Source organism: Urtica dioica, chromosome 8 (assembly GCF_054948205.1).
Source record: "Urtica dioica subsp. dioica isolate 48M chromosome 8, U.dioica_male_clone48M_v1_H2, whole genome shotgun sequence".
NCBI lineage: Eukaryota > Viridiplantae > Streptophyta > Magnoliopsida > Rosales > Urticaceae > Urtica > Urtica dioica.
The window spans coordinates 32,081,597-32,102,210 of NC_142763.1; the positions used below are offsets into that span (position 1 = coordinate 32,081,597).

The 20,614-nt window shown below is 37.6% G+C and overlaps 2 protein-coding genes across 2 annotated transcripts; both read right to left on the minus strand.

The window, feature by feature from the left end:
- Positions 1-8,372: 8,372 nt before the first annotated feature.
- LOC149389244 (PI-PLC X domain-containing protein At5g67130-like) lies at positions 8,373-14,450 on the minus strand. Its single transcript, XM_089624595.1, has 9 exons — positions 14,218-14,450; positions 14,044-14,115; positions 13,830-13,952; positions 13,579-13,716; positions 11,676-11,774; positions 11,288-11,591; positions 10,599-10,822; positions 9,530-9,616; positions 8,373-8,939 (listed from the first exon to the last, which is right to left on the minus strand). Exons 1-9 carry the CDS (start codon positions 14,221-14,223, stop codon positions 8,781-8,783), a joined length of 1,212 nt encoding a protein of 403 aa, XP_089480721.1. The 5' UTR covers positions 14,224-14,450; the 3' UTR covers positions 8,373-8,780.
- A 670-nt stretch (positions 14,451-15,120) lies between these two features.
- On the minus strand, positions 15,121-19,778 carry LOC149389245 (uncharacterized). The gene is made up of 6 exons (XM_089622588.1): positions 19,753-19,778; positions 18,455-19,080; positions 17,311-18,359; positions 17,161-17,236; positions 16,114-17,065; positions 15,121-15,148 (listed from the first exon to the last, which is right to left on the minus strand). Exons 2-6 carry the CDS (start codon positions 19,062-19,064, stop codon positions 15,121-15,123), a joined length of 2,715 nt encoding a protein of 904 aa, XP_089478714.1. The 5' UTR covers positions 19,065-19,080; positions 19,753-19,778.
- Between the last annotated feature and the right edge of the window lie 836 nt (positions 19,779-20,614).

Genomic DNA, 20,614 nt, shown 5'->3' on the forward strand with positions numbered 1-20,614 from the left:
GATGACGACATACATCACCACCACAGTTGGTAAAGTAGACTTGGGATACCAAGTCTAAGACGCTTGAAGCCCGAACGCGACCACTTGGTCTGACCTTGGGTCGAGCCGTTGCGGGTGATAAATAGTTCTCCGAAAATGAGCGACAACAAGGACCCATCAGGAAGAGATCGTGATCCCCTGCAGATGCCGAGGAGGAAGCGAGGACCAACGACTGGCCTCGTTTCTGCGAGAGCTGGTGTTGGGACTCCTGGAGCGAACATAGTTCGCTACGATCAGACACAACAGTCGTTCTTCCAAGATGTCAGGGAGCAAAACCAATTGATCGGGACTTTCCAAAACCGCATAGGAAACCTGATCAAGAGTACCATTCCCGTCGACCTCCCTGACTGGAATCACTTGCCTGCTCAGAGTGTGGCGGTTCTTATAAGCTCGATTCATAATGAGTACCGCTTCTTGTACGCTCATCCTGACACTGGCGAGATTGTTTCAGCAAATCCTATTCGCAACGAGATTGATATGGCTATCATTCGCGATGCGAAGAGGATGCGCCATGGTCAGAATCGAGAGTGTCGTAGCTCTTCTTCAAGACGTTTTACGGGAGTATGGATCTCGCTAGAAACAAAACTCCCGAGGGCTATAACCAGGAAGCCTGGTTGAAGGCAATAGAGACGTTCGACACGCTGGAGCATAAGGTATGAGTTTAGTTTTTATTTGAATTTCTTATTATTGAATTTAATGAATTTATGTCTCGTAGGCGAAGTCTCTCCACAACCGGGAAAATTCGAAGATGAAGAAGACGAAGGCGAGATAAGGGTCGCTTAGTTTTTTTCACTAGGACAAAAAACGTTATCCGGTGCCACAAAAGTGGCACCTAATGCTTAAAATGTCGCACCTAAAAGTTTATTAGGTGCGACATTAGGTGCGACAGCGTCGCACCGGATAACCCGTCGCAGAAGGTATTAGGTGCGACATGTCGCACCGAATAAGTACACCTTTAGGTGCGACATTTTCAGGTGCGACTTACCGCACCAAATGCCCAAGTTATTTTCCAGCCAAATTTTATAAAATTGGCGGGTAAATTCATATCGGGTGCGACATTAGGTGCGACCTTGTCGCACCTAATGCCGTTCCCGCCATTATATTCAGTGCGACAGCCGTCGCACCGAATATGTTTTTTAAATTAAAAAAAATACAAAATTAAAAAACTAAATCAAAATTCATTTAGAATTAAATAAAAATTAATTAACAAAATTCTAAATTAATTATAAATAATATTCTGAAAATAGAATTCTTAATTAAAAATACAAATTCTTTCCAAAAAAAGCGAAAAAATGAATTCCTAATTTTTTTTCCCTATAAAACTTATCGATAGTAGAATTCCCTCTACCGAATAAGTTGCCAGAACTTCGAGAACCGCTTCCGCGTCCTCATCCACCGCTGCCTGACGCGCTGTCGCTCGTTCCCCCGCTTCCGTAAGGACGGTCTCGCAAGTAATCCATAGAACCAGGCTTAGAACCCGGCGTGGAACTTGGCGTCTGCTGATCAGTCCCACCTGGTTGCGATACAGACGGAGGTTGAGGAGTCGTGGGAGGCTGGTTGTGCTGCTGGCTGAGGAAGGCGATCTGTTGCCGCATCACTTGCAGCTCGGCTTGTTGGGCATCCATCTGAGCTCGCATCTCGGCAACCAATGGATCGGTCTGAGATGACGAACTTGACGAGCCTCTATCTAACGTTTGGGCAACACCCAGCGATGACCTTGGGATCGAAGGCCCTAAACCGACTTCCCAGTCTCTGCGTACTCATAAAACATCGCGCATCTACAATAATTACATACTAAATACTAACAGACGAATATCAATTTCAATATTCCAATTCAACTTTCTAATTTCAACATCTAACAATTTAACTCAACATTCCAATTTCAACATTTATTCATTTTAATTTCAACTATTTAACTCAATATTCTAATTTAAACATATACTCATTTCAAATTGTTATATTCTAATTTAAACATATATTCATTTCAAATTCAATTTCAATTTCAATTTTCAATTTCAATCTAAAATATAACAATTATATAAATATTGTCAATCACCTTCAATGGCGAGGTAACACGGTGTCGGGCTGGGCAGCGGCGGTGGGGGCAGCTTCGCTGATTGGGATCGGGCACGGGTTGCGACGGTGGGGGCAGCGGCGGTGTCGACGAGCGGGGCTTATAGTTGGGAGCGGGACGAACCAGCAAAGAGACCGAGTGAGATGACGATAAAGGTGAGAGAGAGAGAGATGTACCGTGGAGCAGCGGGCGGCGGTGGCTGGACGTGGGGCAGGGGCCGCGGGGCTGGACGTGGGGCAGTGGCGGCGGGGCTGGACGTGGGGCAGGGGCTGGTCACGGCGGCGGTCACGGCGGGTTAGTCACGGCGGTCTGGTCACGGCGGCGGGCTGGTTACAGCGGCGAGGCGACGGGCTGGTCACGGCGAGCTGGTCGGAAATGGAGAGAGATGAGTGATTGAAAGAGAGAAGGGGAGAGAGAGAGAGAGAGAGAGAGAGAGAGAGAGAGAGACATACCTCGGAGGAGGACGACGGTGGCTGGACGTGGGGCAGCGGGCTGGACGTAGGTCACGGCGGCGGTGGCTGGACGTGGGGCAGCGGGCGGCGGTGGCTGGACGTGGGTCACGGCGGCGGGGGAGGTCACGACGGCGGGGGAGATAACGGCAGAGGAAGATGAACGAGCGTTGGAGAGAGAGCCAGTTAGATAGAGAGAGAGAGAGGCTGTAGGCGTGGAAGAAGACGTTCAGGTATTTAACATACCCTAAAACTATTAGGTGCGACACTGTCGCACCTAATATCACACATAAAAACATATTCGGTGCGACATGTCGCACGGAATATGTTTTTGGGAAACCAAAAATATTCGGGGGAATTTTTGACCGTTTCAATTTTTTAAACTCATTAGGTGCGACAGATGTCGCACCCAATAGTATCCGGTGCGACAGATTTGTATTAGGTGCGACAAAGTCGCACCGGATAGCACTAATCATCAGCGAAATTTTTAGTCGCTTGGAGGACTATCTGGTGCGACATGTCGCACCTAATATGTGCTTAGGTGCGACATTTAGGTGCGACATGTCGTACCTAATACCCTTCCGCACCCAATATGTTAATTTGTAGTAGTGTTTGGTTATCGCTCGAAGAACGTAAGTCGCTTAATATTAAGTTGCAATACATATGTGTTTCTTATTTTAACGTTGAAAAATTGCAGCGAAAGGAAGATGGGAGTATAGGCTCGGCTTTAGCGATATGGTCAAAAAAACACCATGTCGCTAAGGGATCGTGGACAACGGACTTCGCGAAGTCGCAATTTGTAAGTTACTTGTTTTTATTTACTATATTTAATTACTTAAATTATTCTTATCTCAAAAATTTTTGTGGTTTTTTTGTGAAGGATCAAGTCACCGCCATGACGATAGATATTTTGCGACAAGCGCAGGATCAAAACGCAGTGATCTCCCAATAAGATACAGAGGAGTACGCAATGCGCGAAGTTTTGGAGGTACGCAGAGACTGGGAAGTCGAGATAAGGCCTTCGATCCTAAAGTCATCGTTGGGTGTGGCCCAAGCGCTAGATAGAGGCTCGTCAAGTTCGTCATCTCAGACCGATCTATTGGTTAGCGAGATGCGAGCTCAGATGGACGCCCTAAAAGCCGAGCTGCAGGAGATGCGGCAACAGATCATCTTCCTCACCCAATCCCAGATGCACCACCATCCTCCCACGACTCCCCAGCCTCAGCTTGCATCGCAACCCAGGTGGCACAGATCAGCAGACGCCAGGTTCTACGCTGGTTCTATGGATTTCTTGAGAGACCGTCATTACAAAAGCGGCGGAACGAGCAGCAGCTCGTCACACAGCGGTGGACGAGGACGAGGAAGCGGTTCACGAAGTTCTGGCAACTTATTTGGTAGAGGAAATTCTACTATCGATAAGTTGTATACGAAAAAAAAATTAGGAATTGACTTTTCATTTTTTATTAAACTGGATCACTAGTACAAAATATAGCATCATGTGCAATTTTTTTCGCACCTGAAAGTGCAAAAGTCGCACCTGAAAGTACTTTCAGGTGCGACTTTAGATGCGACAAAGTCGCACCCGAAAGTCCGCACCTGATAATCCTCTTGATTATCAGGTGCGACTTGTCGCACCTGAAAGTCTTCTACTATCAGGTGCGACTAGTCGCACCTGAAAGTCTTGACTATCAGGTGCGACTAGTCGCACCTGATGCTCTTTATCTTTAAAAAAAAAATTAACAATTACTATTATCAGGATCCTGGAACAGACGTGAATACCTAATCAACAATTACTATTAAGAGAAGATTGAAAATCAATGATAGAAGAATCAACATTTGAAGAGCTGAAAATGTCAAATCTCTGATTTCAGAAACAGATATGCATAACATCAGCATCTACGGTTTCCAGAAACAGATATATATTAATTAACATGTCGAACATTACCCGAATGAAGATATTTTTTAATCTTTGTGGTGCTAAAATAACTTTATAAAACATAATACATGAGTAAAAGTTAAAATATTTAAAAAAAATTAATTTGTTATTAAAATAACAGCCAAAATAACAAGGCATAGGAAAAGTAGCAGATACTACATAATATGTTACCTGTACTTTGTGTAATGCTATCTGAACAAGACACAACAGCAAGCATAGAGAGTTCAAGATGGTAATCAACACTACAGACATTTTGCACCAGCTTTCCCTTTTGGGTTAATCCATTATTGATAGAGGTGTTGGGTTCTCGGCTGATCTCAATATGCTGAAGGGAACCATCTGATGTCACAACTGTGAAGCTACACCTGGATAGATTTTTGTTTAACGTACAAGCAAGTAAAAAAAAATTCGAGTCAAGTTTTGTTTCAACCCAGAGTAATGACCGGAAATCCACAAACACAAATAATTATTAAAAATACTAATTCAAAGAAGAACAACTTACAAACAAGATGTATGTACATCAGAATCCTCATTTGCAAGGACCTTTATGATTGGCGAAGAGACTTTTAATTGCCTCTTCGTAATCCTAACTATCTCGTCCCCATTGGCTTTGATAAAATACAGAGTGTCCGTATCATCAACTACTCCAAGAACCGCATGGCTTTCTGACCAAGTCCCAGTTGGAAACGTAACAAGGCTGCGAGCTACCACAGTTTTTACTCGTCAGAAAATAGGGTTTTTTCGCTACCGAAACCAATCAACACTTGTCCACATAATACATTCATGAATTCGGGGAAGGGTTCGAGCTTCTTTATATATTACAATATATAATCAGCATATTAAAACTAATCAAAACTAATTTCATTCCTAATTGATAAATTACAATATATCTTAATTTTAATTTCATTAACTAATTACAATTCCTAATTGATAAATTACAATATATCAAAACTAATTAAAACAAAAACAAATTTAAACTAATCACATTATTACAATTACTAATCAATTAACTAATTACAATTCCTAATTGATAAACTAATCACTTTATTACATTATTACAATTATTAATCTTAATTTTAATTTCATTAACTAATTACAATTCCTAATTGATAAATTACAATATATAAAAACTAATTAAAACAAAAACAAATTTAAACTAAACATTAACCTAAACATATTAGTATATCACAAACTAAACTAATTACAATTTCACAAACTAAACTAAACTAAACATATTACTATTTCACAATTTCACAAACTAATCACAAATTCTAAACTAAACACTAACCTGACCCACTAGCGCTTAAGCCATCATAACTCGAGCTACAAAACTTGAAATCGATTGATTCTAGCGGAAAATGAAAGTAGACTCATGTAGCTTTCTAACGAGATATTACAAGCATATATACGACAACAATAGCTATCTCAAAAACAGCCCGTAATTCACTGTTACAATTCTGGAAATCCCGTTTTACTGCTGCGAAACACAAACTTTGGAAATTCATAACTCAGTCAATACTCCATGGATTTACATGTTCTTGGTCATTTTAGAAAGCTCATACAGTCTACTATCCATGAAAAATATCCACAAAAATTATCTCAGACCATATCGGACTGTCTACGTCCATTTACAGAGGCTCTTCAAACAGTTTATCAAATCAAACGAAAATTCGAGAAATCATCACAACTCATCATTAATCCAAGTACAACCACCAAGAATTCGAGTCCAATCACATAAAAAACACATCAAAACAGCTCAGAGAAGGAAAGCCCCAATTCAAAAATAAGAACCCTAATTTTCGGATTCAAAATTTGGGAAAAAAATCAATTCCTCACATTGAATTGGAGATGGTAATACGAGCTTAAATCCTTCTCCTTCAACCTTGTACCACTCCGAGAAGCTTCAAGGACAGCAAAACCGAGAGAGAGAAAAAGAAAGAGATTCAAACCCTTGATCTTCATGTATGGGTTTTGAAGATGAAGAGCAAAGAAGTAGACAAGATGGAGAAGATGACGAACGTACACTTACCTCGAAACCAAGATCCGGTCTTCGTTTCTTCTTCCCCGAGCTCTCTCTCTCTCTCTCTCTCTCTCTCTCTCTCTCTCTCTCTCTCTCTCTCTCTCTCTCTCTCTCTCTTTCACTTCTGATCTCCCTCTACCTCTTTCTTCTGCGGTTTTTTTAAAACTGGAGTTGTTGTTGTTAAAACTGAATGAAAAAATGAGGGAGAGAATTGGCCCGGTTAAAATTTTAAACAATCAGGTGCGACTTTGTCGCACCTGATAGTAATTTTAAACTATCAGATGCGACTAGTCGCACCTGATACTCAAAAGCAAAAAAAAATTAGCGAAATTTTTTATACTTCGGGTTGACAATCTGGTGTGACTAGTCATTTAGATGCGACTTTTAGATGCGACTAGTCGCACCTGATAGTCATGCGCATCAGAAAACCAAATTTGTAGTAGTGGATTTGTATGTTAATTTATATAAGAATTCTATTTTCAGAATATTATTTCTAATTTATAATTTTGGTAATATATTTCATTATAGATTAATTTTGATTTGAATTTTTAATATATAAATTTGTAAATTTTTTTAAATTAAAAAATAACATATTCGGTGCGACATGTCGTACCTAATATATTGGCGGGAAGCTTATTCGGTGTGACATGTCGCACCCAGTATGAAATCACTCGCCAATTTCAAGAATTTTGGCAGCAAAATAGGTGTGAAATTAGATGCGACATGTCACACCTAATATGGACACTTTTAGCTGCGATATGTCGCACCTAATACCTTTAGCGACGGATTTGTTGCACCTAAAAAATTATTAGGTGCGACTTTTGAGGCATTTGGTGCGATAATCGTCGCAGCGGATGCCTTTATTTGTTCTCGTGCGGTTAATTTTTCTCGAGATCAAAAATCTATTTTGTATATTTTAGAAAATACAAATCAGCGTGGAGGAGCTGATTAATTTTCATGTGTTGAATCACCTTAGAATCATTCTATGGTTTATATAAATAATACCATAATAAATTGTGGCTTAGACTCCAGAGTTTGAACAACAGTTGCTCAAAAATGTCGTCCAAATATTACCGCCGCGGAGGTAATCACGGTGTCCGTAGCGAAGATCACTCTACATTGTATGACAGTTGCTAAAAAACAATCAAGAGTTTTGAATGATGGATATATAACTATCGTCCAAGATCCTCGCTGCGGCTGAGAGTTTTTTACACTACTTGGACGACACATTTTGACCGGTGTGGAAGTTGTTTTGGAGGACATGCCCAAGCTTCCACGACATGGTTTGGGCGGTAAAAAATTACTTTTAATCATCGTCTACTTTAGATGACCGTTGTCCAAGCCTAAAATTGTAATAGTGAAAGCAGCAACATTTACTCAATTAATTCTTGTTGGTGCTCTCTTTGTTTTCAATCCCGAGTATCAAAATGTTATCGTCAGAATATGTCATCACAACCATGTACTCGTACACAGCTCCCTATTTTTTTCATGGTTGCATGAGAAAAAAGTTGATTGCGATTCAGTGAGAGTTTTTGAATTTTTATTTTTATTTTTATTCAACCTTGTTGGTTAAACTAAGCATCAACTATGAGCCTGAAAATCCGCTTGGCAACAAAGGTTATAGACTCATTGACGTCGTGATGTACGAGGTTCATTCCATAAATAATCTAATAGATGTTTTCTTACGTACTTTGGTCTATGTTTTTTTATTTGATTGTTTTTATGAAGATTTTTTTTCTATGGTGCAAACTCAATACACAAACAATGAAAAGCTAAAGTTTAAAATAAGAATTTGACCATGAAAAATGAAATGAAATGAAATAAAATAAAATAAAATAAATCAAAGAAACTCAAAACAAAATCTAACGGGTCTCCGCCAAGAAACAATTTATGTCCTTAATTATATTTGACATGGGTTGCAGTCACATGGTGACCATTGAAGGAAAATAATATTTTTCTTTTCTCATAAACAAATCTTAAAACTGCAATTCTTCTCCTGTTAATCCATACCATACATTTTCATACTTTTTTTTTTCTGTACCGTGACTAAACTATCAAAACCTTAAAGTAGCTACTATATTATGTTCATATATATATATATATATATATATATATATGCTCTCTTAAATGAATCCCACTTACCCACCAGACCACTGAATATATATTTTCAACACCTTTTTAGCTGTACATATATATTCTTTTTCTTTGACCCAATTCTTTAATATATATGTGTGAAAACATGCAGGAACTGAAGTATTGTTTTTACAAGAAAAAATATAACAAGAAGACCGATCCAAACAAGAAAGGCAAAAAAGCAGATTTGGGGTTAAGGTTGTTGAGGCCAGAGTGGGGCATGGCTGATTTCTGTCCTGTAGTTACTTCAGGCTCTGGAATGTCACAAATACCATATGTACTGTTTTCCTGGAATATTATATTGCAACATCAATATAATTATATCAATAACACTAGGAATCTAAGATAAATAGTATTAAATGTTTGCAATATACATATTTTAAAATTAACAAATAGCTTCACTGAATTAATATAACTTGCGTAAGCACGTTTTTTTTTGGGGGTTGGAAATTCCGTAAAGTCTAGAAAGATAGAGAAAAAAAAAGCCCTAATTAAACTGGCGTGTAAGAAAAGAAAACAATGTGCTGTTTGTGATCTATGATCATATCTAATCACCCCCAAAACATGCATGTTCGATGTTTGTTAGTTTTCTTTTGATGAAGTTCACGACGCTACTCTTCCTAAACATTTTTCTCACGCAAGATCTTTTATTGGAACGAATTAATATTATATCAAATTTCTTCGTGGTCCTCTTTTTCTTTTTTCGGGTATCGCAAATGCGAATAAAAAAAAAAAGTTCCACGAAGTTAAAGACCAAAACTATGTATCGGTCAGAATATAGTTCAATTCCCAGCGCGCGTAAAACAATTGTTCAATAATTAGCCGTTTGGTGACTGTATTACTAGATCATAAAAGATAATAATTTAATTTTTTCCCACCTTGCAAAAGGCAATGTTAGTACATCCGCAAACCAAATGCCCATTTGCAACGTCTGTTGCTTCCGCTGCTCCTCCTCCGTCACTTCTCTATGACCCACAAAGATGAAATACATAAATCAAGATTTGATATACAACCACTAAACATATCTTTTTATTGGGTTCAGCGGCTATATAGCCCAATAGAACTTAAACTTTTGCAAAATAGTCATAGTTTGTCAACTATAAGCAAACTAGACCAAGATTAATCTAGGTTGGATTAAATTTAATCTCAACGAAATGTAAAGACATAATGTAAGCTTTATGAAGACTGAATTAAAATTAATCGAGGCAGGATTAAAAGTCATAGTACTCTCAATTGGCTATTTTGCTATACCTAATGAAATTATGGTTATTTTCCAAAAGTCATAGTTTGAATTGGTTACTTCATACCATTTTTCTCTTTCTATTTAATTTTTTTCATGTGGGTGTTTTAGTTGAATAATCAATCAAAATCGATGAATACGTAAATAGCTCGTTTAAAATTAGTAAAATAGACGGAAGTGTAAAAAAAATTAGTAAGTATTATCTATGAATAATTATTTTTGACCACGTATAAAACCGTATGCATGATCAATGTTTTATATACATGTTTCAATATTTTTATTATCGACAATAATAAACCTTTGATTATTTTGCTAAAAAAAACCTTAGTACGACTTTTGTTATTTTGCTAAATATTTATCATCTTGTCTATTTTGCAAATAAAATAATTTTTAATTAATGCCTATTTAATATAGTTTTTTTTCTTGTAGTTGTATAGAAAATAGTAGATTAATTTTTTTATTTTCTGGAATATATCAACATATCTATATACACGCATATATAGTGCCCTAATTTTATCCAATGATGATGTGTCAATGCATTAGTTATGGGTAAAAAAAATAGTAAATTCGATTGTAGAAAACCCTAGTTCGCTGAAATTAAGGATGATTTTGTCAAGATTTATGAATTCAAATTATAAAGAAATAAATACAAATCACGATAAGATAAGTGTATGTAATGAAGCCTATGATAATCCATTTTGGCTCACCTTGTAAAAATCAACTGCTATGAAGTTGGGCCATCTTTTACCGGCAGCTTCATAGCAAGTGTTGACCATGCCAAGCAAGGGACCGGAATTGTCTTTGCATGAGCGAGTCACGTCAGGAAGGTCTCTGAAATAGTTCATCAAAACTAGTGACCGGCTTTTGGTCCCCATTGCCTGCGATTCTCCGCGATTAGGGCACGAACCATTCTTCATCCCCCCATTTCCATCTACATTTTCATTTTCATTCATTGAATTTGTTAAGGATCGCGACCGCAACAAAAAGATAATATTGAAAAGCATTGTAAGATCACATCTTTTGATTTTGAGATAAAACTCTATGATGCTTCACATGGTACATACATCGATAGCTCACGAAAACCGTTCCAAAACAATAACTCAAGAGTAGCACAAGATACCACCATATTTCTAGTGGAGATAAAGCTCATAGATATAGGACAAGTATTTCTACAAACTAAAATAAAAATTTGATAGAGAAGAACATATCTTGAATTTTTATTTTTTACATGGTTGATGTGTATTTGTAATTAAATTTGTGGGTTTTTTTTTTTATGTTTTACTTCCCTTTGAACATGTATATGTATACCTTTTTCCATTGAAGTATGGATGAAATCAAGGTGCCATATAATTGTAAAATGAGAAATATAAAACCATGTTAAGATTCGGCTACTCACATTGATTTTCTACTATGTATCTCCACTCGTAGGCGATTCCTTCGGAAGCCTCTTTGCTTGCTTTGGAAGTAAAGACAACTAGCCGTTGGTTTTTTTGGACCATGTCATCGATGGTGGGCCAATCTCCACCATTTTTGGGCATTCTTGAAACGGGAAACCAAAATTTCCTCAGCCCAGCTGCGTCAAACACCTTTGTGAGTCCCTTCGGAGATGTCACGTAGTCTTCGATTATTATCGTCACAATCTCTGATGGATTTGATTCGAGAAACGTTTTAACCTCTCTCAACGTTTTCACCGCAGGTTGCTACGTGGCATGCATAAGAAGAATTTTTTAAGAAACTAGTATTTTGACACCATAAGTATTATGTTTAATTTTAACATGGCTTACAAAGGCGGTGAAGTTATAGCACTGTCCGCCGGAGGAATGGCACAGCCAAATGTCGTTTTGGAAGTCGTATAAATCGAGCATTAGTCCCCGCACGCCGTTCTGCGAAATAAAATCGTCGCTTATATATATACAAATAAAATTCAGAAGCATCTCATCCAATACTAAGCAATGACTGATCATTTCTATGCCGTCTTCAGATTAAAAAAAAAAATTTAAACGAATTTATTATTGTTATTTAAAATGGGAAGAAAACAGCTAGCTAAGTGAAAATTTTAAAAGTGCGAAGTGTTTTAAGTAGCAGAAGGGCATTTTCCAAACGAGAGTGAAAAGTGCCTTTTTCTTTTTCTTTTTTCAATGTAAAATGTCTTTTTCTTACATTACTATATTAGAAATTTTTAGTATACATGAATATAACTTATTTAAACAATATAAAAATTAGTAGTATATCATTCATCTCTCATCCCTTAAATTTTTATCAAATGAAAGAAAATCACCTTAAAATATATTTGTTTTTTTTTCAGCAAACTCGTTTTTTTATTTCTTACGACACTCATAAAACTCCACACAAGTATATAATTGTTTACAATCTTACTTAATAATAATTAATATTAAGTCTTTTTTTTTTTTTTGAGCTCGATCTGCCAAAGTTAACAGCTTTTTTTTCTTCAGCAAATTAACGTAATAGTATGTTATTCGCCGGTAAATTTTTCAGATAAAAAAGTCTTATTTTTATCCTGGGACAGCTAAGGGTGGCCCAGATAGGTTAGCATATACTATCCATGATAAAGTGAGGCTCCACGGTTGGAAGTTGGAACAATGATGAAATGCACATGTGACCACACATAGGTATTAGGGTTTTTTTTTTTTTTTTGTATGAACGACATTTTTTTTAAATATACCTAAAAGACACTTATTCTAGCAAACCCAAACGTACCAATTAATAATTATTTGCCAACAAGGACATCTCTCTCTCAAATTGAATAGATAGTATAAAAAAAAAAGATAAACAAATTTCAATTAATTAGCATCTTAAATATGCAAATTTAGAGCAAAAACTTGTTGAAATTCTAGGCAAAATTTTATTTTATTAAAAAAATATAGTCCATCATATCCACATTAAATTAATTAGCTAAAAAGTAAATTTATTATTTAATTAATTTATTACGGAGGGTGAGCTACTATTAATCTCAATTTAGAATTTAAGAATTAGAAAGCATATGTCTAGGTTTACAGTCTTATATAATACGCACACTTATCATTATTATTATTATTATTATTATTTTTAAAACGACTTAAAGGCTAAAGTGACAAAACTCCAAAGTTTGTTATGTAATAACTTGAAAAACATGGCCTAAAGCGAACCCGTTGAAAAGCTTGAGCCTTTTAGGCTATATTCAACTACCAAACTAGCTTAGTCATAGAAAAAAAATTATGTACACATATATATTATATATAGGTACACTTGCATTTAATTCATGAATGTATAATATATATATTTATATATACACTCATCATTTGTGTATTTAATTTTAACTAACAAGAAAGAAGTATATAAGATCGACATACCAATTCTAGAATTCTAATGTTGTCCAAGAAGAATAATATAAATTTTGTGTTCTGGAAGGCTGACTTGATCCTCTCTCGTTTAACACATAAAGTCTAACAATAAAAAGAAAAAAAAGTATGGAAAATAATTAAGCAAAGCAAGACAATGAGTAACGATATCCACCGCTAAACCGACCACAATCATTCTCTGTTTCTATTTCTTTTCAGATTTCTCTTTCTCTTACTTCACGCATTAATCTCTCTCTCTCTCTCTCTCTCTCTCTCTCTCAACTTTCCCGTGAGCCAATACAACAAACTCCCAAATAAACAAAAATAAATAAATAAAAAGAAGACGTACATTGAGCTGAGCAGTAACAGAGTCTTGCTGGTTCGTGGGAGCCAAAATGAAAGAGCCAGTCTGCGATCTCTGCCCTAATATTGAGAACGCGTTGTGCGTCGTTAACCACGAGTACCGATTGAAAGGAAGACCTTTCACCTTCCAAAATCACAACACGAAAACAAAAACGATTACTCTCATCAGAAAATACAAAAAATAGAGCAAAATAAGTGAGAATATATAGAGAAATGGAGTTTTTTTTTATTTTGTACTTTGGTGTTAGGGTTTATGGGTTTAGTTCTGGTGCATCGCGGCCGTAGGTTACCGTTGGCTACGCAGGTCTCGCAGTGTAATCCGGAGTCACAGTTTTTGTCCGCGACACAGGTTTGGCCTTCCTGTGTGTGATTAAAGTCTTGGACAATCAAATCATATTTATTGGAGATAAAAAATAATAATAAATAAAAAGCCTTGGAAAGAAAGAAGTACCTTAAGAGCTGAAGAGACACTTGTGAGAGAAACAGAGGCGAACAGAATCGCGATGAGAAAGACGAGAATTCGCTGCGACGAATAACCAAAAAACACAAAAGAGTATTCAGTGAAAAGAAGAATAGAATAACAGAGTTAGTAATAGTTTTATTTATTTATTTGATATTTTGGAACCTCCATTCGTCGAGAAAGATGGAAGATGTGTGAGAATTGGCCGGATTTTGGTTTATGGGATATCGTTAGGTGATATGTGAAAGCTAAAGAGAAAAAGACGTGTGTTATTTATTTTATATGGCTCAATGGGATTGTTATGATGATTAATACGCCAAGTACAGATGGAACTATTTATCATCACTCGTTCTGTTGTACATAATGATTATTGCGATTTATCATACTCCTCGCTTTCTAGCTTGCCTTTGATACTTCCTTAGACTTGCGTATTTAAAAATCAAGGTTCCATTTTTTACACTTTCTTTTTATTCTAATCAGTTCGTTTTTTTTTTTTTTTCTTTGGCCGCCAGTTTTTGAAACGAGACAAAAGCATCTTTAACACATTGCACATGCTTTATAAATGTGTCAAAATGTATGTTGACGTAAAATATATGTATAAAAAGACGAAGGCTAAAAATGATATTTCAAATATTGTCGTTTTTTTGTTGCAATTATTTAGGTTGAGTGTTTGAGTTGATCATTCGTGACTAAGTTATACTAGTAGATCATCTTCGCTGTGGGCCGGCCCGGCCTAGATAAAGATGCATATATTGTTTGGAACTTATAAAAATAAATGGCTTAGATGTTTAGGAAAATTTGAAAATATTTTGATTTTGTTTGCATCCGTGATCCATGAATTCTATGGATTCGGATAGGTTTACGCCTTATATATTTTTTGGCAGCAAGAAATTATGAACCTCGAAAATTTGGCACATGTAAACTGCGATTTTTTTTTTTTTTGTTTACTTTCATACATTTTCTTTACATGTGTGCGACTCATGTAACTGCATTTTATAGGGTAAATATTAAGCTTATGTTTAAAAATAATCAATTAATTATTGTTTTGGTTAGAAATCGTGAAAAGGACTACTTATTATGCATCTTCTTCTTAAACCTGTGTTATTATAATTTAATGATGAGTTCTCTCACGAAATAATTATTTCACCCGAATAAATAAGATTACTCAAGTCGCACAAGTGAGATTTCATCGAAATCAATGGAAGTTGTGCAAAAAGGTGAAACCGAGCCTAACTAAATAACAAATATTTTTAGGTATATTTAAAGTAAATACATAGATATATAGGGATAGAGCTACTTCAGACTCTAAAAATTTATAAATTAGTCTCTCTTAATTTATTTTTACATATTAGTCCTCCCTAATTTAAGTTTTGCTCCCTCTCGTCCCTAACTATATATATATATATATATATATATATATATATATATATATATATTGGTGAACGAACCCAAACAAGTAATATTTTCATTTTTAGGTGCAAAATCCGTTTGTGTTGACATATGACACCTACGTCTTTGATTTGAGTTCTCAAAGCAGCCATGAGAGTTTTAGTATTTATATATGTTGTGTCCGTCGAATATTTGCATATCAACATGCTAAGTGTGCGTTTAGAGCAAGGATCGAAATACCGTTACCGTTACCGTTCCGAGCCTTCGAATTTAGGGGGAACCGCCCGTACCGTAAAGGAATACCGGGGGAAGCGAGAAAAAAAAGGAAACCGGTACCGTTGAACTTACCGTTACCGTAGAGGAATACCGTCAAATACCGGTATTTACCGAGGGGAATTCAGAAAAGAAATATACAAAAAAACATACAAAGTACGTAGGATAAAATTCATAAAATTAAAAATAGTGTACAATGTTTCAACACACTACCAAATTACAAACACAACAAAAACTAAGTTCAATAACCAAAATGATAAAGTTCAACACAATCTACCAAATACTATTGTTCAACAAATTCAACATAGGAGGGATACAAATGACTACTCAAAGCGACCGTATGCAGCGGTCATACAGTAATCATACCAAGTCATGTAATGAGCATATGCACTAAAGTACCTGTTCAAGTGATAGTCGTACTCATACTGAGATGAACCAACAGTCATGGAGTGGAGGGGATAACCTGGAACTGGTTGCACCGTTTCGGGAGCGTAACTTGATGCATAGGAGTCCTGGTAGTTGTAACTGGAAGATCCGTCATCATAAGATGACTCTGTGCCTTGAGGACCAATTGATACCGATCCGAAGTTGTAGGACAAGTCATCAACGTCATTGCTAGACGTAAATGACATGGCATCATGCATACCTCCGCCCTGACCTCCGCGCCCGTATCCTGAATCAAAAAAGGCAGGGTGATGAAGACGATCAAAATCTTCTTGCGATGGTGCGTATCCAAGCTGAGAACCGCCGACATCACCAAATGAGGTGCCTCCAGCAGTAAAGGAACCCCCAGACCGATAGGAACCTCCAGCACCTCCCTCTGATCCACCGTCACCTGCACCTCCACCTGCTCCGCTTGATCTACGGCTTGAACCTCCGCCATCTGAACCCGAACTGTCTCCGGATCCGCGTTGAGGTTGGACGTCCTCGTTCAGCACTCGCTCCGGATCAAGTCCAATATCTCGAGCCGCTTCAGCTACTGCCGGATCCGGGTTCTGGTTGACGTCGTCCATGTGAACTTCGTCAATCCAGCGGAGCATTTCGTCGTCTCCCTCATTGTCGTTCCCCGAGCGTTCGAAAGCTCGTTCGATGATATCCAAAGGATCCAGGGGGTTGAGGTTGTTGTCGTGAATCCGAGTTGCTTCTCGGAGCTGCAACTTCATGTTGTACGAGCAGAAAACAAGCTTCTCGAGTCTGCCGTACGCTAGACGGTTCCTTTGTTTTGTGTGGACGAGGGCAAATGTACTCCAATTCCTCTCACAAGCGGAGGCGGATGCAGTTTGTGACAAAATTCGAATAGCCAACGTCTGTAAAGTCGGGGTCCAATTTCCGTAAAGCTCCCACCACTCACCTGCAATCATGTGACATAAATCATATCATGTCATTTATTACCATTCCATGACATAGTTAATGGCTTAATGCATACAATTCATCTCACAAACTTACTTGCACAAAGGGTGCCTCGTGCCGAAACAGCACTTCGTTGTGAGAAGTCCCCTCGAGCGTCTCGAAATGCGATTAACTGTAATTAGAAAATCAAATAAGACTCGTATATTCATAATGTGATATAGCTTGTAACAATTTATAGTTTTATACCTCTCTCCCAAGAGTTGACCCATCAAGATCCTGATGCAAGAAGTCGAACACCCTTGTCACAGCTGCCATGTGGGTATTGTCCATGTGGATATCCGGGTTAAACAGCAACTTTGGATTTAGGAAGAAAGCTGCAATGTGTAGTGGATGTTCCATTTGAGTACTCCATCTGTGGTTCACGATGTCGACAACCCATTTCTTCCCACTCATCCCTTCCAACTTCTTTCTCATCTCGTGGAAGACGTAGTATAGTAATCCCATCGTGGGATGCACCTCAGTGTCCACTAATCGAAGAGTGGTGTACATCGGCTCGAATATGGCACACACTTCGTCCACCGAATGCCAGAATCTGGGATTTAAACAAGTCTCGGCTATGGATGTACCTGTAGGAGTTGCACTCAATTTGGAATCATCCCACCATTGACTACTGAACATCGTCCTCAACGCAGCTCTCTTCTCTCGGAGACTTCTGAGAGCTAGGTAGTTTGTGGCAAATCTTGTTGCGCCGGGACGGATGATTTCACCTGGGGATGTCTCCCGTAACTTGGACAACACAATGCCGTGGTTGTAGATGAACTTAGTCGCATCCCTCGCAGATTTGATAGTTTGCTTAACACTATCTCTCTTCCCAATATCTTCAAACATCAGATCTAGACAATGTGCAGCGCAAGGTGTCCAGTACACATGGTACTTGCGTTGTAATTTCAACCAGGCACTCCTGTAATTCGAACCGTTGTCGGTCACAACTTGGACGACATTCTGTCTTCCGATTTCTTTTAGCGCTGACCTCAGTATTCCGTAGATGTACTCCCCTGTTTTCGTGTGCTTTGATGCATCAACGGACTTTAAGAACACCGTTGCACCAGCACAATAAACCATAATGTTTATGATGCTCAGTCTGGTCGGCCCCGTCCAACCATCAGTGAGTATGGTGCAGCCGTATTTTACCCACCGCTTCTTTTGTTCGTCAAGGTAGTTCTCCGCATCTGCAACCTCCATATCGAGGTATTTGTTATGAATTTCATACGGAGTTGGTATAGGAACGCCTGGACCTGCAATATGTCAATATACATCATGTTAACGTTTCAAGAACACATGCGATTCGACAATATGAAAATAAAATTACTTATCACAAATTGAGGATTACCCAAGTCTTGAACGGATGCTATCATGTTTTTGAACTCATGCGAGGCGGCCTTACTCGCCGGCACATGTTGGTGAACAAAGAATTTTGTTATGTGCCTTCCGAGCCACGTTCTCTTCTTCGGATCCACGATCTCATCGATTTTTGTTTGCTTCGCACTCGCTGACTTATATAATGACGGAGCAGCTGGTGGAGATTTTGCCGTAGAACCACTGCCGGGCCCCGACATCATCCGAGCCTCCCATTCCGTCTTAGCCGCCTCTTGTCTTGACCTCTTCATAGCTGCTCGTAATTGCGCTTCGTAGTCTTCTTCGTCTGATTCTTCCACGCCGACATTCTTAGTCAATGTCTTTTGAAGCGTAGCGTCCAACGACTTTTTGTTCTTCTTTTTTACGACATTGCCTTGAAGTAAAGCTTGCATCTCTTCTCTCACTTCAGGAGGGACTTTCTCACAGAATTTGACACTCCTCGTTGGGTCTACATGGGCTAGGTGGTTTTTCACTCTCGTGATGCCGCCACCTCCCATATTGTGCTCGCAAAATATGCACTTGTGGCCGCTACTTTTCCCGGGAATAGGTGTGCAATACTTCCTAGCTGGGTCGGGGGCCGACATTCTTGCAACTTGTAATCTACAAATGAACAAATAACATTTACACAATATCACTAACTAATTATCAACTTGTAATATACACAAAAACTCTAAAATTACAAACATCAACACAAAAACTCTAAAATTAAAAACAAGTCACAAAATTTCTTCATAAATCAATAAACAAGTTCATCATAATCCATAACCTTAATCATCACTAACTAATCACATAATTATCAAATAATTCGGATTAAATCCAAAAAAATTACAAACATCAACACAAAAACTCTAAAATTAAAAACAAGTCACAAAATTTCTTCATAAATCAATAAACAAGTTTACATAACCTTAACCATCACTAACTAATCACAAAATTACTAAATAATTCGGATTAATTACCAAAAAAATTATAAACATCACCACAAACTCTAAAATTAAAAACAATTCATAACAATTTCTTCATAAATCAATAAACAAGTTTACATAAGCTTAATCATCACTAACTAATCCCAAAATTAATAAATAATTCGGATTAAATCATTAAATACAAAAAAATTACAAACATCAACACAAACTCTAAATAAAAACTACATTCATGCTCACTAAGTAGTCATAACTATCAAATTATAGTTAATCTTCAAGAATCATCAACAAATTTCAAGATTTAAACTCAAAATCATAAAAAAAAACTCAAAAAGGACGGGATCCTCACCGGGAAGGGCGGGAACCGGCGGGAAGTCGTGAGAATTGGCCCTGTTCGCGTCGGGAAGAGGCCGGCTTGGCGGGATCCGACCGGGATCTGGGAAGATTTGGGCTGCGCGGCGTCGGGAAGCTCGTGACCTAAAACCGACGCGAATGAAGAATTAAAAACGGGATCCGGGCTTTTATAGCCGGGTTTTCCTTTTTTTTTAACTGAACCGGGCCGGGAAATGGGAACCGGGTTCCCACACGGATCCCGGCCCGGTTCCCCCGGAACCACCGGAAAACTCCGGTTTTGGTGGTTCCGGTGCCGGTTAGCTTCAAAAAGGGGGAACCGGACCGGTTCCCGTCCGGTTCCCTCGGTTTTTCAATCCTTGGTTTAGAGTCCTCACCTCGTACGAACTTTCATGATTATGATTTATCAATGATTCTCTCATATAACACTATTACATCATATACATATATATATATATATATATATATATATATATATATATGTCGGTATTAAAAAGCCAGATCCTATTTCTATTTTTATATATGATTTTTCCTTTCTTTTTCACCGGAAAACAATGTCTCGAAATGTCACTCCCGTTTGATCAAATTATTTCAATGCAAATATTATTGGCTGACCATTTTGTGCATGTCAGGCAGAATATTAATTTTCTGGATATTGCATATTGGATTGCTTTTTTAAAATAATCTCAAGAACACCGTCTAGAATTTTAATGCCAGTTTGTCTTTAAGTTATAAAAAAATTCATTTTTACTTTTTTCTGAATTTTTTATAAACAAAATTGTTTACTATCTTGGGATATATTTAATTTTGTGGATTGTTCACAGTTTCATTTATAAAGAAAATAATCTTAATTATATTTA